The sequence below is a fragment of the Xyrauchen texanus genome, chromosome 3 (assembly GCF_025860055.1).
Source record: "Xyrauchen texanus isolate HMW12.3.18 chromosome 3, RBS_HiC_50CHRs, whole genome shotgun sequence".
Lineage (NCBI taxonomy): Eukaryota > Metazoa > Chordata > Actinopteri > Cypriniformes > Catostomidae > Xyrauchen > Xyrauchen texanus.
The window spans coordinates 17,198,891-17,215,481 of NC_068278.1; the positions used below are offsets into that span (position 1 = coordinate 17,198,891).

A 16,591-nucleotide genomic window follows, 5' to 3' on the forward strand; every position below is an offset into this window, starting at 1 on the left:
CCCATAATACCCTGCTCTCTGAGCTGTCGCCCCCTGTAGGACACAGATATGTCTGCATGCCACGTGTACTACTGCAGCCAGAATATAGAGCTCAAGCCGAGAAGTCTTGACCGTTTAGTGTTTACTACTACTGTCTATTATCACTGTAGAACCATATTGCCTAATATATATATATATATATATATATATATATATATATATATATATATATATATATAATAAACTGAAATAAATACAATAAAAAATGAATAAATTCTAACAAAATAAAATGCCACCACTTTACAATAAGGTTATTTATTTGGTAAAAATAATATATGCATTTGGAATAATGAACTAACAATGAAAAATATTTCATTACGGCATTTATTAATTTCGGATAATGTTAGTTTACGAAAAATACTACTATTCATTGTTAGTTCATAATGCATTAAAGGGATAGTTCACCCACGAACGAAAATTCTCTCACCCTCATGCCATCGCTGATGTGACTTCTATGTGACTTCTGCTCTACACAAATGTACGATTTTTTAGAAGAATATCTAAAAGTCCTCACAATGCAAGTGAACGGGGACCAACATTTTGAAGCTCCAAAAAGCACATATAGTCAACATAAAAATTAATCCATACGACTCCAGTGGTTTAATCCATGTCTTCAGAAGCGATATGATAAGTGTGGTGAGAAACAGATCAATATTTAAGTCCACTTTCACATTCTTCTTCTTTTTTCTTTTTGATAAGTCACATTCTCGTACATACCGACACCTACTGGGCAGGGGTGTGAATTTATGGTAAAAATGGAATTAAACATTGATCCTTTTCTCACCCACACCTATCATTTCACTTCAGAAGACATGAGCTGTGTCCCAAACGAACACACTATACACTATGCACTTATAAAATATACAATGCACTCAGCCATGTAATGTATGTATTTTCAAAGTGTATTATAGTCAGGGTCGGGAGGGTTAATTTCCACTACAGATGAAAGAATACATGTTGTATAATGTAATTTGTAACGTATTCAGTTAGATTACTCAAGGTCAGTAAAATAATCTAAACATACAATTACCCTAAGCTTTACTTAAAAGTGTGATGCAAAAATGCTACATATATATATTAAGTAAATCCAACACATAATTTTTTTCAGTGCAGGCAATGTATGATGTCCCATAAAATGTACTAAATTAAAATAACTAAACACTTTTTAACCATTGAAATACATGCACAAATACAAGATTTGACATCCTTTGCTGTTTAGTTAACGAAAAGATAAAATTGCACCTAATGATCACCACTAGAGCTGTACATTTGAGCAATGTCCTAAAACGTTATCTGTTTTAGCACCTTTTACACACTTCACAGATATGTATATAGTACAGAAAGTACAGATTTCCATGCTAACCATTTTTGATTTTTAAATACATTCATATTCAACAAATCAAGGGGAACCAAAAGGTCATTAAGAGCCCACGAAACATTTATAAGTATTAAAAATCAGGATCAGAGGTGTGTGACACGAGTTACATGACTCAAATTTAAGGACTTTTGAATTACTTGATTAAATGCCTTTTTTCATGTGATGTCAAATTATTTAAATTTATATTTCTAAGTAGGAAAATAATGTCACTATCACTGATAACCTATTATAGTGCATAAATAGAACAAATAACCATTAATTCTTATGTATATGGTAATATACGACAACGTGAACATTACTATACTCAGATTAGCTGCAGTATCTATAGAAAATAATCATACCCCTTTGGAATAGTCACTTTATTTGTCTTACAGCCTGAAATCAAACCCCATTAAACATTATATATTTCACCTTTTTTAAAATGTTTTCCTTAAAATATTCAAGTAAAAAAAAAAGGTAACGGTTCCAAAACATGTATAAAAGATGAAAAACAAGAATAACAGGGTTTGAAAAGTGATCATACCCATGGAGTTACTTAGTAGAGCTACCTATTGCTTTTATGACAACCATCAGTAGGTTTGGATATGTCTCTACTAGCTTTGCAAACCTAAATTGGGGAATATTTGCCCATTCTTCCTTGCACAATTGTTAAAATTCTGTCAAATTACTGGATTGCTCTCTTCAAGTCCATCCAAGGGTGTACATGGCAGCATTCATTTCCCTTCAATCCTGATCATCTCCCCAGTCCCCGCTTAATAGAAACACCTCCACAACATACAATTGCCTACACCATGCTTCACAGTAGGTATGGTATGTTTTGGGTGGTGTCCTGTGTTTGATTGTCTCCAAATATTCAGCTCAGTCCAAAAATATACATTTTTGATGAGACACAAAATCCAACAAAGGAAGACAACTGTTACTCTGTGTTTACTTGAGACTTGAAATCATTGGATTGTTCTCTGCTTTTGATGTTATAATGTAAACAGGCATGCGCATAACATTGAGCACATTAGAAAATACATTTTAGAACGTTGCTAGGGATGTTTATAATACAACGCAAAATTGGGGTAATGCTCAAAAATCTCTAGCTGTGCCCAAATATGCATACAGTATTTCCCTGCTATATAGTATACCAAAAACATGCCAATGAGTAGTACTGTATGTCCGAATCCTCAATATTCATAAAACAATAATCGTGAAATACCCGGATGACCTTCTACTTCTGGCGAGATTCTGAAGTGCTCATCCACTGTACACTGTTCTATCCCATCATGCCTCAGGAGCTGAGATGATGTCTGTATATGAAATCTATATTCACTTCTTTTTCTTTAACATAAAGAACTTTTACCAATGATATACCGTACAACAACATTTTACACCAGTAGAAAAACAATTTGGTAACAGTAATTTTATTTCAAACATAAATATCAAAAGACTAATATTAATTATATTATTAATTACAGTACAAGGCTGTGTATCTTTGAGACTCCAATGAGAAAAATCAGAGATTGTCTGAGGCAGATATGTATTTGAGCAGGAAGTGTTTGATCTCAGAGATGTGCATAGTCTCTCTGATGGTGGTGTCTCTGTTGCGGATCAGCAGAAGGCCATTCTTTAGTGTGCTTTCACTGACCATCACTGTGAAGAGGACACCCATCTCATCATACCTGCAGCCAACAGAAGACATCTAAATACTGATTTACTCAATTTTCAGAGAATATGGTTTAAAAATATGAAGAGTCAGTTACTTTGTATGTAAATTCTCCAGAGATGATAGCATTGTGCCCAGGTATCCAGGCCAGGTGGAAATTCCAGCGTCAAGAAACTCTTGGAGCAGACCTTCACAAACCTTAGGAGACACATTTGATTTGTCTTAACATATTTCTACAAAATCTTGATCTTGTCTGATATAAATGTATTTGAATGAACATTTTGTTTGGCAGATTACACATCAAAATGGTGCTAAATGTTTAGCCTTCATTGTACACATTAAGGGTGCGTTCACACTTGTAGTTCGGTTCTCTTGGTCCAAACCAAAAAAGAAATTGATACATTTAGTCCTGGTTCATTTAGCGTTCACACAGCCATTGTTAACACCAAACCTAAAGATACGAAACAAAAGGCATCAGGCAAAACTCACAACCTGATTGGACAGCTTTTATGACGTATATTTTGCGTCGGAACTTGCCGATCATCTAAAAAATGCTGGCTGCTGGGCGGACTGTGTTCGTTGGATTTATATATGTACATATGGTGGTATTTTTACCAGCTGAGAACAAACGAAGAGTTAATAAAATGTGTAAAGGAGTCAAAACAGCGCCTTGAATTCCTCCATTGCACACACAAACGAAGATATGCTGCAAGGACGGCTGATGGTTGTTCCGACACCTGTACCGAACTGTAATGGATAGAGCTCCTATGATGAGAAGGACAAGGTATGCTTGAGGTCAGTATTAGGCAAATTACTTCTTGTTTTTGGTCCGTTTAGTGGTCTTTGGTCAATGTCGCATTCATATATTAATCAAACCGCACCAGAGTTCGTTTGGAAGCGGACCGAGACCCACTATTCAGGCGGTCTCACTCCGCTTGTTTGGTGTGCACCAAGGTTCGGGTGACAGCGTTCACACTTGTTCAAATGAACTGTACAAACAGAGCAATCGCACCAGAGGTAATTTTAATCGAACCAAACCTGCCAAGTGTGAACACACCCTAAAAGACACTCAAGACACAATTTGGGTTCTTCAGCTGCCACACCAGTGGAACCCTCTGGAGAACCTCTTATTATACAGTATCTTAAGATCTCTGAGGCTCTCACTCAAATACATTTTTGTTTGAAAACGCATTGAATTTGCTATATCTACCTCTCATCCACACTAGAACAGCGTTTTTTCTAAATAGGAGAATTTCGAAAATGCTCTCCATTTCCACATACTTTGGAAACGATGACGTTAGGAAACTGGGAATGGTGTTTTCAAATCAAAATGGATTAGTGTGGATCTGGCTTGAAAAACAAACTCTAAGTTCCTGCAAGAATTCTTAAGAACTCTAGACACTGTCAACGGTTCCTTCAGTAACCCCACCATAAGGAAAGGCTTCAAGGCTCCTGAAATATATATTGAAGTTCCTAGAGTACATAAATAGGATACTTGAGGCTCCTTTTAAAGGGTGTCTGGATCATCTCCAGAGGCTTGTGTTGGTGTAGCAGCTGAGAAACCCCAAATGCCTCGAGTATCTTTTCGTTTTTATAGTGAGTACCTGTCTAAGCTCTAAATTAGAGCCCCGTCCCATATCCAGGGCCACTTTCACAGGAGTTAAAGTGGGATGCAGCTTCAAAGCCTGAAGAAAAAGAAAAAACCTGTCAGTCTCTCCATTTTGTTGCATTATAAATTACATCGCTCTTTTTCACCCAGTTAAGAACACTGAAAAATGGCAGAGAAAGCTTGCTTACTGTCCTCTGATAAAGTTTCATATTTCGGTCAGTTTTCTTCAGCAGCTGTAGTGAGTTAAACAGGTAAGACAGCATGCCTAGGTCCATATTCCCACTGATAGAGATAACATGAGGAACTACAGACTTCCTTCCATCTCTACACTAGAAAAAAAACAAACAAACATTCAATGCACTGTTGTGACTTGATGCATTGACATGTTAACAGGTTCAATACAAGTTACTCTCAATCAACAGCATTTGTAGCATAATGTTATATTTTATCAAATATTTTTGACTCCCGCCTCCTTTATTAATTTTTACAAAAATCATCGTTACAGTAAGGCATTTACAATGGAAGTGAAAGAGGCCAATTCGCAGACACAACTATAAGTGAGCCATTTGTATGTTCATTTCTCAAACTGTAAACACTGTGTCTACGGTTATAATTGAAATAATTTGTAATCACAAGTTACAGTTACATTCAAAAAGTATTTTGATTACTGAAGAGATTACTTTACATTTAATTGTCATTTGTTCCATTTTTTTCTCCCCGATTTAGAATTCCCAATGCACTCTAAGTCCTCGTGGTGGCGTAATGACTAGCCTCAATCCAGGTGGCAGAGGACGAATCTCAATTGCCTCCGCCAATCTGCGCATCTCATCACGTGGCTTGAGCGCAGAGATTTGAGCATGTGTGGAGGTTTGTCTAAATTCTCCCTGGCATCCACGCACCCCACCGTGAGTGAGAACCACATTATAACGACCACGAGGAGGTTACCCCATGTGATTCTACCCTCCCTAAATAAATATTCCTGCAAGGTATATTTACTTTAATGGATATATTTAAGGCTTTTAATAAGATATATTTAGGCTTTATTCAAAGAATGCATTTTTAATATACATTAAGTATATTTTGTATTTCTGTACTGGCAGACAAACTAAATACTAAAACACTTGTACAGTGATGTTTAATGAAGCCATTATCAAGTGTCCACATATTTTAAACAGTATTTCTATTGTTATATTATTTAAAACCTAACAAGCTTATTTTATTTAATTTTTTGCTTGAAAAGTGAGCTCATGCTATATTTCTTTACAATAAATGCCATTTAGTTTGATATTTTATTCTCTAATGCAAGGAAATTTATATATTTTTAAGTGATGCCCAAGTATCCAAATACTTATTGGGGCCACTGTATAATGTATACATCTTGTGGCTATACTTTTCAAGCTGTGTGTATTCTAATGTTTATGGACTTGCCCCATTCACTTTCATTGTAACTGTGATTTTAGCTTTTATTATTATAATCTTTTGCTAAATACATGAAGAACATCAATGATATTTATATTATGCCACATTTGCTGTCGATAGAGCTTAAAGGGATAGTTCACCCAAAAAAGAAAATTTACACATTTTTATGATAAATTCTCCTCCCTGCCCAGTAGGTGGCGACATGCACGAAGAATGAGAATCGGCAAAAACAAAAACAAGTGACAGTGGAGATTTATAGCAAAAAAAGGACTTAAATATTGATTGGTTTCTCACCCACACATATCATATAGCTTCTGATGATATAAAACTAACCACTGGATACTTATGAATTAATTGTATGCAGTCTTTATGTGCTTTTTTGGAGCTTCAAAGTTCTGGCCACCATTAACTTGCATTGTATGGACCAACAGCGCTGAAATATTATTTAAAAAATCTTTGCTTGTGTTGAGCAGAAGAAAGAAAGTCACACACATCTTTGATGCATGAGGGCGAGAATATGATGAGAGAATTTCATTTTTGGATGAAATATTCCTTTAACTTGTATTAAGCCTAGTTATTTCTGTAAAAACTAATTTTATTTTCATCCAACAAAAAATCTTGTACACTTTACACAGTATACGCACGCACGCACGCACGCACGCAGGCACACACACACACACACACACACACACACACACTGCTCTGACCCGTAGTTTTGTGCCAGTTCCTTGGTGAGTCTTCAGCAGATGAGAATCCCCCAGGCTCCAAAGTGTCTCCAGGGTCTCTGGGCCCCAGGGGAATTTATAAAGGACTTTGATGCCACGAGCTGCCCCCTCTTTCAGTTCCTCATCCACCACATCACACATACTAAAGTCAGACGGACCTAAAGCAAACTGCAGCAGGTGGTCTTATACTCATGTTCCATAACTGTGTTTCAGCATGCTAATAATAAAATATTCCATGCCTCTTCTACATGACTTTAATCAACCTATTTCCTTGACACCTCTTTCTTGTCTCACTACATTACAAGTTTACAATTCTGGTTCTCTCTAAAGAATTTTTGGACAATACCCTTAAAACCTTAAAGCTGAAATGTATAATTCTGTACCAGTAGCATTACCACATACAACTGCAAAAATGACCCCTGTTTTCAAACAGATTGCTCAAACAGAACGTGTATAACGTGTAAATGCATGTAAGCACAAGCTTTGACCTCTGGATTATGCAGTCATGCTTTACCTTTCTCCACCACTGCAGTCTCTGACGAGCCCAGAAATCCATCCACTGTGAGGAGGTACGAGGAGAACAGAACCAGACCAGCAACGATTCAGTTACCTCAGAGGAACTAACAGAAGTTGAAGAAAAATGTACATCTTTAGTCATATGTGAGGCAAATAAGTTATATAAATTATTAAATTGACACTATTTAAATATGGATATTAGTATTTGTTTGGTGAAAGTGAGATATGGAGAAAAAAAAAAAGAGATTGATAATTAGGCCTTACCAAAAGGGTGCATGTCTGAGCTGTTCATCGGGTCGATGGCACCAACCTATCTCTGCTAATCCAAAGGGCAATTTCCTATTTACAAGCTCCAAAGCCTGAATATACTGCTGCAAAGCACCTTGAGGGATAAACAGCAAATTTCCAGATGACACATAATATCTTCTGATATCTGAAAAGCTTTTCTGTTCTTAAACAAATATTTGCCTAAATATGTCAATCATATCAGGATCTACCATAAACCCCATCCATCCTTACTCCTAATTATATTCATGAAGTCAAAGAGGACCTAAGTGAAGTTTGTGGAATATGTTGCAGGTTCACTCTCCCCAAAATAAAGTATCCTGGCAGTGCAACTTCTACACTAGTGCAATATAAACTTCTGAGCAATAAATTAATTTAACATGCATATGTGTGCAATATCCATTTCACTATTTTAAAGTAAATTTGATATATGTATATAAAAATATAAACTATACTGCTCTGGCATATACAATTTCATCCACGCTACCTTAACCTTTACCTATGTGTGCAATTCACAAAAATTGTTCTACTGATTCTCTAGTAAATGGGTAAATGATGTGACACTCATTGTTTGTAAAAATCTATTAAATTATTCAAAAAATACTTTAAAAAAAATTTAATGCAATGCACACAAAACAATTACTTGAATAAACCCTGCTATGATGAACACATTTAATATTTCTGAGTTCAAAGTAATTTTTATATTTTTTCTTGGGCTTAAAGCAAAACAAATGTCATGTGGTATAACTGACCAGAGGCAGTATCATTAAATCCTGAAATTCTTGAAATTTGTTTGGCATGAGTAGTGAAGAATAATCTTATTAATATTTCTTAAAAACTAAAATAACAAATAAGCAGTGAAACAAGCTTTTGTCCACTAAATCAAAGTCATGTGGTGTACCCAACAGGTAGTCAGGCATTTTGTGGTGTAGTCTGACAAAGACCATAAAACAGATAGGACCCCATTAGACTCATTATTATGTCTTTTTTTTTTTTTTTAAAGGCACATTTAGTTCAGCTCATGTGATGTAACCCTGAGAAAACTTCTTGATATTCTTGTCTCAGAAATTTGTTACAATTTTTTATTTTTTTTTTAAAAAACACAAACAAACAAACAACAATACATATAAACACAATATATATATTTTATTTAAACGTAGAAAATTACTTTTTTTAATTAATAATTAAGTTACATATACAATCTATTTAATAATATATATATATACATACATTATTGTGGTAATCAATATTATGCCACAAATGCTGTCGACTGAGCTTAACTTGTATTGAACCAGGAATATTCTTTTTAACCTTTTTTTTTAATAAAATAATAAAAATGCTTTTTTTCATTTTTTTTATCTATGAAACCAGATCAAACACACAGATTACGTTTCTATGACCTCGAAATAATAATTATTTTAAACTAGATTATTACAACATTTCAAATGGTAATGGGGGAGTCTGTTCTTTCTCTACACCCACCTTGCAGGAGACTCGTCCGAACAGGCACACTATCTTGAAGAAGTTTTTGAATCTTTTGAGTTGCTTCTTCTTTAGTGAAACTGTTCTGGTTGAGAATTTCTTGAATGGCCCCACAGTTAACAATCCTGACAGGTTCCTGACATGTTCCGCCGTACAGTGACGTATTAATCCCCAGCACTTCTGCTCTTGATCTGACTACAGACGTCCACCACTGTTCGTGAATGTTTTTCTTCAGTTCTGTTCCTAAAGGTCCATATGTACAGGTTCTGCTGTGAAAAACACCAGGAGAAACGTAATAGCGATCAGCGCAGAGTCGCATCAGCAGGCTGGTTTGATCAGAGCTGTCATCGCTAGTTTCTGCACTACACTTAAATCTATTCTGATGATATTGAGGTATTTTTTGGGCTAAAAGCAGAAAACGCCTTCTAATGCAGCAAGGGATCATTTTCACGTTACTCAATAGCAGGTAGAAAACAGAAGACCAGCATAATTTATATTTCCAGCGACTCAAGAGCAACGTGAATGTCTCTGCAACTGTCTAGAACGGCTAACATCCTAAAAAGTGTTCAATTAGATCAGCGCGGAATTACACATTTGAAACAACTATAACAGTTTATAATCTATCCATGTAGAGGTGTTCCGTTGCTGTTGCATGACATGATCATGATCAGATTTGTTTCCATGCGCTTCGCGAGCATGTGCGTCCCTCCACCCGGAAGTTGTTCTTTTTTTTTTTTTACCCGGAAGGTATTTTCCGTTACCACGTGTGTACTTACTGGAAATTTTATTTGTGAATCATCAATTTATATTTCACCTAAAGTTTAATTATACTCCTCCGTACGCCGTAGACTCGGTGTAATGGCCAACACGGTGGTTTGCATAGTGTTAGTAGATATATTCACAGAGTGCACAGCCAAGTAACAGAAAATACCTTCATTTCTGAAATAACTATAGGTGCCATGAATAAACAAAAGCAAGTGCAATTCGTAGATTAAAAAGCAGCATATTAATTACATTATTGTAGCATTAAAACGATCAAAGTATGTAACATTTTGGTAAATATTACTATTATACCTGCCATGAAGCCACAAAATAAATCAGGCATTGTTGCTTAATTAATAATAATTATTTTGTGAGACCTTATAGGCTCCATTCTCTATATATTGACCAAAAGGAATTTTTAAAGGAATAGGCTAATTCACACAACAATGAAAATGATCTCACTCTCATGCAATCCCAGATGTGTTTGACTTTCTTTCTTGTGACTTTCTAGACTTTTCTTTTTTAACCCCCCAACAACAGAAATAATTATACTTCTATAGCTTCATGCCCATACTGCTATACAAAACAGGTTTGTGTAGCCTACTATTCCCCCCCGGGCGGAACCCGGGGAGCGATACTATAGGTGATTCCTCACCCCTCACCAATTTTACATCGGTGTGACTGTCTAGCTCATGTTTACATATATACAATATTTTGATATTTATTTGACATTCTTCATCTGGAACTCTTCACTTAGACTGTAGACAATGTGTTTCCAAAGCATAGACAACTTGTTATATTAAAATATATTATTGTAATAAAACTTCACCATGAAAGTCTGCACATGACATAGCAACAGAGAGAGCATTAAAAGCATAAGATGTTTACTGATAGTGGCACCAGGTAGCCAAGGTTGGTATCGCATTCTTTTTTTTGAAGAGGGAGAAAAAAAATTTGCTTTGAAGATAGAAAAAAAAATATTTTTTGAAGATAATTTGTAATTTTTTTGAAGAGAGAGAGAGAAAACAAATTTTGAAGAAAAAAGCAAATTTTTTTTGGAAGAGAGAAAACAATTTAAGACTTATGGTGCATTCAGACCAGACCACTTTGCTACTCCAGCCATCCCCCGTGGCTGTAGGTCAGTCTACACACCGTGCTTGGATGTTGAATGCCAAGCTCTCCTCAAGGAGTAAGAAGGGTCTGGAAACCCTGACATTATTGTCGCTTGAAGACAGTCTGACCGGAGGGGGACTGCCCGGAGGAATTCACAGAGTCAGAACTGGATGCGGTGCTCCGCACGGTGAAGGACGGCTCCGCGGCAGGATACGACAACATCCTACCAGAATTTCTGAAACATCTTGGACCCAAGGCAAAATCATGGCTTGCTTCATTCTACATGCAAATAACTTGTGAATAACCACGAGTCCGGCGCCAGGCAAAAGTCATCGCCATCCCGAAACCCGGCAATGACTCAACCCTCGCAGCCAGCTACCGCCCAACATCCTTGCTATCTGTGTGTTTCTAGCAACTCGAACGCTTGATCCTTCACCGAATCAGCCCAGTCTTGGAGAAAAACATCACAGTTGAGCAGGCAGGGTTCAGGCAAGGATGTAGCACCGGTGACCAAGTTCTTGCCCTGACGAATTACATTGAAAACGGATTCCAGCAAAACCAGAAAACTGGAACCGTCTTCTTTGACTTAACTGTGGCTTATGACACGGTCTGGCATGCTGGCCTCCTGTTGAAACTATCCAAGGTTTTACCGTGTTGGGTAGTAGAGGTCATAGAACTCTTCCTCCATTATAGACGTTTCCAGGTACACCTCGCAGACAAAAACAGCTCTTGGAGGAAACAAGCAAATGGAATCCCGCTGGGATCTGTCCTGTCTCCAAGTCTCTTCAATATCTATATTATGATCTTCCAGCAACACAGTCCTGCAAATTCATCTACACAGATGACATTTGCCTTGGGACCAAACATTGGACATTTGACAAGGTCGAGAACATGCTGAACAAGGACATGGACTTGATGGCGGACTTCCTCAATAGGTGGCGGCTCCAGCCCACATCAACCAAGTCGGTATCCAGTATCTTCCAACTCCACAATGCACAAGCCAAACGAGGGCTCAACATCTACCTCAAGTGTCAGCGGATCAAACATGACCTAAATCCAACATACATCGGAGTTACCATGGACCGATCATTAACATATCACAATCATCTGAAGAAGACAGCAGCCAAAGTCAGCTCTCGGAATAATCTACTCCGCAAACTGGCCACCACAAGCTGGGGTGCAAGGGCACAGACACTTAAGACCACTGCACTTGCTCTGTGTTACTCAACAGTAGAGTACTGTGCACCGGTCCCACAACACTACCATGGCTGCCAGATCTCAGCAGATCTCCGACGACAGGAGCCCACTGCCAAGCTGCTGACTAAATCCAAATGACAAATTGCCACTCAACACGGACATCACACTGCATCCAGCAGCCCGCCTGCCATCGAGAAAACCTGTCTGGTTGAAGCTGCCGCCAGAGGATATGACAGCTAACTCGGCATCGAGTGATGAGTGGGCAGCAACTGATGTTGTGAACCATGTCCTCGTCCTCCTGGCTTCGACCTTCCTCAACAACACTGGTCAATGCTGAACTGATTCCGGACGGGACATCGGTCAATGTGCAGTCAACCTTTTTCGGTGGGGGCAAGCCACCAACCTGAACTGCAGCTGTGGGGAACCAGAAACCATGCAGCAAATTGTCAACGAGTGTCTGCTAACTTATTTCAATGGCGGACTCGAGGCTCTACACCTGGCTGAACAAGATGCTGTTCTGTGGCTGGGCACGCAATGCAAACTCTAGGAAGAAGAAGAAGACCAGAGGCGTCGAGAGCGTCAAATCGACCGGAAGTCATTCATTTTCTATGGCAGCCAGCGTCTCGGTGGCGAAAAGCGACGCGTACGTGGCCGGCGTATCTTGGCCGTTGTGGGTGTCAGAGGAAAGTTCAAGTGCAGGCAACATTATGGTAATTTTCTTGACGCGATTCGGCGGCAACCTACTGGAATATAGAAGTGCTCCGCTCTAGCGAAATACAGAGAACACAACAGTATGAACTTTGGTTCCCACCAAACAATAGTTCCGAAGACACAATGGAGGAGAAACTAATTATTGCCGTGGTGGGTTTTCCCGTAATATATGTTCTGTCCCTGTTTGCTTACAGGGATATATGTATTTTATTTAGTTTATTTTGGTAACAACCAACCAAAATTTTTATTAGTTTCTGCCATCGATCGATTTCTTACTTTCACATTTAAAAGAATTCATGAGGATATACGCAGAAAAGATACCGGTCGTGGGTCGATATGTCTGGATGTTTTGTGGCCCCTTTAAATATAGTTCACAAAACCAAGCATTCTGAACCAACGTTGCCTCCTATTTCAACTACGTCAGAGCGTCCCCGCATCTTCAATAGCGTTGTTGGCAGGGCAGCCAGAGCGAATTTTGACGCTCTCACCTCCTCTGGTCTGAACGCACGGTTAGGCTCAGGAAGGAACTGAACTTTTTTTTTCTCCACCTTGCGGTTCAGGGCTTCCGTAAGCTTTTAACACAGCTGCTGAGAGAGTGACAGGAAATTTGGCCTGTTTCTGTCTTCTTACTGATGTTATCCAGCACTGTATATTTGTATTTTCTTTTGCAAAGCTGAGAAAGTATAATTGTTGAATTTGTTTATTTTGCTGTTGGAGCAAACGGGTAAGCAAAAATGTAATTAGCAGTGGTCCCCTATTCACGGGGGGATAGTTCACCCAAAAATGAAAACTCGCCCATTTACTCACCCTCATGCATCCCAGATGTGTTTTTTTTCTTCTGCTGAACACAAAAGAAAATATTTAGAAGAAAATGTCAGCTCTGTAGGTCCATACAATGTAAGTGAATAGTGATAAGGATAACAGAAGAATTAGCAGTAGACTAATTCTATAAAATTTTAAGCTTGACATTTCTGCCTTTAAACCCTCCAAAAATGTACTTCCATTGTAAGTGCAACACTGTAATCTCGATTTTTTTCACCGCACTCGGGAGTGATGTCACTCTGCTTACATTTACAATATAATTTACTGTCTATAAATGTAATTAATGTTAACAAATTATACATGTTTTCAAAGGTCTAAAGGTTCAACATTGATATCCGATCTCTGTTTCACGATAGCAATGGTCCATGTCAAGCATTTGTTGAAAAACATCCAATAGCACTTTTTGTCCATAAAAGTGATAAATCTGAGAAATATTGATATATTGTCAATTGTTTACATGAGATCTCGTCTGAAAGAATTACCCTTCGTCATCGTTCTTCAACAAACTATGCAATCTGAGCAGCATTCATGTTGTAAAACTGTATATTATCTTATATATTAGTCTCATAAACAAAATGAGCCTGTCTCCAAAGTCTATTTTTAAAAATGCGGTGTAGTTTTATTCATAATAGCCAGGAAGTGGAGTCAGATTTTCGTCTTGAAAGGTGGAGCCTTAATTTTACAGAGAAAAAAAGCTTGCAGGAACCAAATTTTTTGTTAGATCATCTTATAAAAACATGTTCAGCACAAAATATTTCCATTACTATAAACTTCAGCTTCTCTAACTTTAAAAAATAACAACATATATGAATTCTGAAATGTGGGAAATAAAGCCCAAAGTGTCTTTCAAAAGATACTACAACTGTGTCCATTCCCCAAAGGGTCCGGTAAATACAACCATTTAAGTTCAGGTATGTCATTTTCATGGATTGTGCTCAAAAAGGGGGTCCGCATCAACAGGTTAAAGAAAAGGAGATATGATTTTGAATAATTTTTTGTGGTAATCAATATTATGCAACAAACACTGTCGATTGAGCTTAACTTGCATTGAACCAGGAATATTCCTTTAAATTCACAAGAACACGTGAAGGGACTCCCTAAAATGTTTCAAATACCATATCGCCTAAAGGTTAAATAATAATAAAATATAATATAATATATATACACACATACCGTCACTGGTGGACAAAAGTTTGAATGAATGAACATTACATTTATATAGCACTTTTCTGACACTTTACACAGTGAACAGAGGACTCTCCTCAACCACAACCAGTGAGCAGCATCCACCTGGATGAGACTGCTGCCATAGTGCGCTAGTAACTCACAACACACCAGCTATTGGTGGAGAGGAGAGTGTGGAGTGATACAGCCAATTAATGGATGGGGATTATTAGGAAGCCATGATTGATAAGGGCCAATGGGGGGAATTTGACCAGGAAACCAGAGTTACACCCCTACTCTTTTCGAGAAGTGTCTTGGGATTTTTTATTTCCACAGAGAGTCAGGACCTCGGTTTAAGATCTAATCTGAAGGATGGTGCCTTTTTACATTATAGTGTCACCATCACTACACTGGGACATTAGGACCTACACGGTCCACAGTGTGAGCACCCCTGCTGGACTCCCTAAAACCTCTTCCAGCATCAACCTTAGCCTTTGCAAGAAGTCTCTCATCCAGGTACTGACCAGGCTCAGCCCTGCTTAGCGTCAGTAGGCAACCAGTCTTTCATCAGATGGAATAATGTACATATTTTGCTGTTTCAGAAGGAAATTGGTACTTTATTTCAGCAAAAAGGCATTCAACTGATCACAAAGTTTAGTCAGGACTTTACTGATGTAAAAAACAGCACCATCACTATTTGAAAAAAGTAATTTTTTATCAAATCTAGACAGGCCCCATTTCCAGCAACCATCACTTCAACACTTTGTCCTTTAGTAATCATGCTAAATTGCTAATTTGGTACAAGAAAATCACTTCAAACTCAGTTGAAAGCTGTTTGGATCATTAAATGAAGCTTAACATTGTCTTTGTTTGTTTTTTAGTTGCCAGAGTATGCAATAGACTGGCATGTTTTAAGGTCAATATTAGGTCAAAAATGGCAAAAAAGAAACTCGCTTTCTCTAGAAACTCGCCAGTCAATCATCGTTTTGAGGAATGAAGGCTACACATTGCTTGAAATGGCAAAAAAAATGAAGATTTCATACAAAGGTGTAACTACAGTCTTCACAGATAAAGGACAACTGGCTCTAACAAGGACAGAAAGAGATGTGTAAGGCAGATGTACACCTAAACAAGAGGATAAGTACATCAGAGTCTCTACTTTGAGAAATAGACGCCTCACATGTCCTCAGCTGACAGCTTCTTTGAATTCTACCCGCTCAACACCAGTTTCATGTACAACAGTAAAGAGAAGACTCAGGGGTACAGGTCTTATGGGACAAATTGCAAAGAAAAAAACACTTTTGAAACAGAAAAACAAAAAGAAAAGGTTAGAGAGGCAAAGAAATACAGAGATTGGACAACAGATAATTGGAAAAAAGTGTTATGGATCTTAACCCCATTGAGCTTTTGTGGGATCAGCTAGATTGTAAGGTGCGTGAGAAGTGCCCGTCAAGACAGTCACATCTATGGCATGTGCTTCAGGAAGTGTGGGGTGAAATATCACCAGAGTATCTGGACAAACTGACAGCTAGAATACCAAGGATCTGCAAATCTGTCATTGCTGCACATGGAGGATATTTTTATGAGAACTCTTTGAAGTAATCTAAGACGTTCTATTGTAATAGTAATTTTTCATGTTATTAATGTCCTGACTATACATTGTGATCGGATGAACGCCACAAAGTACCAATTCCTTTCCATAAGAACAAAATCTGTAC

At 37.7% G+C, this 16,591-nt stretch overlaps 1 protein-coding gene across 1 annotated transcript; it reads right to left on the reverse strand.

The window, feature by feature from the left end:
* Positions 1 to 1,767: 1,767 nt before the first annotated feature.
* Positions 1,768 to 9,806, reverse strand: polg2 (polymerase (DNA directed), gamma 2, accessory subunit). Its single transcript, XM_052106227.1, has 8 exons — positions 9,105 to 9,806; positions 7,602 to 7,719; positions 7,336 to 7,441; positions 6,804 to 6,989; positions 4,866 to 5,006; positions 4,673 to 4,753; positions 3,166 to 3,266; positions 1,768 to 3,084 (listed from the first exon to the last, which is right to left on the reverse strand). The coding sequence occupies exons 1-8, from the start codon at positions 9,547 to 9,549 to the stop codon at positions 2,919 to 2,921; spliced, it is 1,344 nt and encodes a 447-aa protein (XP_051962187.1). The 5' UTR covers positions 9,550 to 9,806; the 3' UTR covers positions 1,768 to 2,918.
* Between the last annotated feature and the right edge of the window lie 6,785 nt (positions 9,807 to 16,591).

Coding starts and splice junctions, on each gene's coding strand:
- polg2 (XM_052106227.1), bottom strand. CDS start 9,549: ATGATCCCTTGCTGCATTAGAAGGCGTTTTCTGCTTTTAGCCCAAAAA. Junction 6,990..7,335: donor GACTGCAGTGGTGGAGAAAG/GTAAAGCATGAC, acceptor CACCTGCTGCAG/TTTGCTTTAGGTCCGTCTGA. Junction 3,085..3,165: donor CTGGAGAATTTACATACAAA/GTAACTGACTCT, acceptor TGTTGGCTGCAG/GTATGATGAGATGGGTGTCC.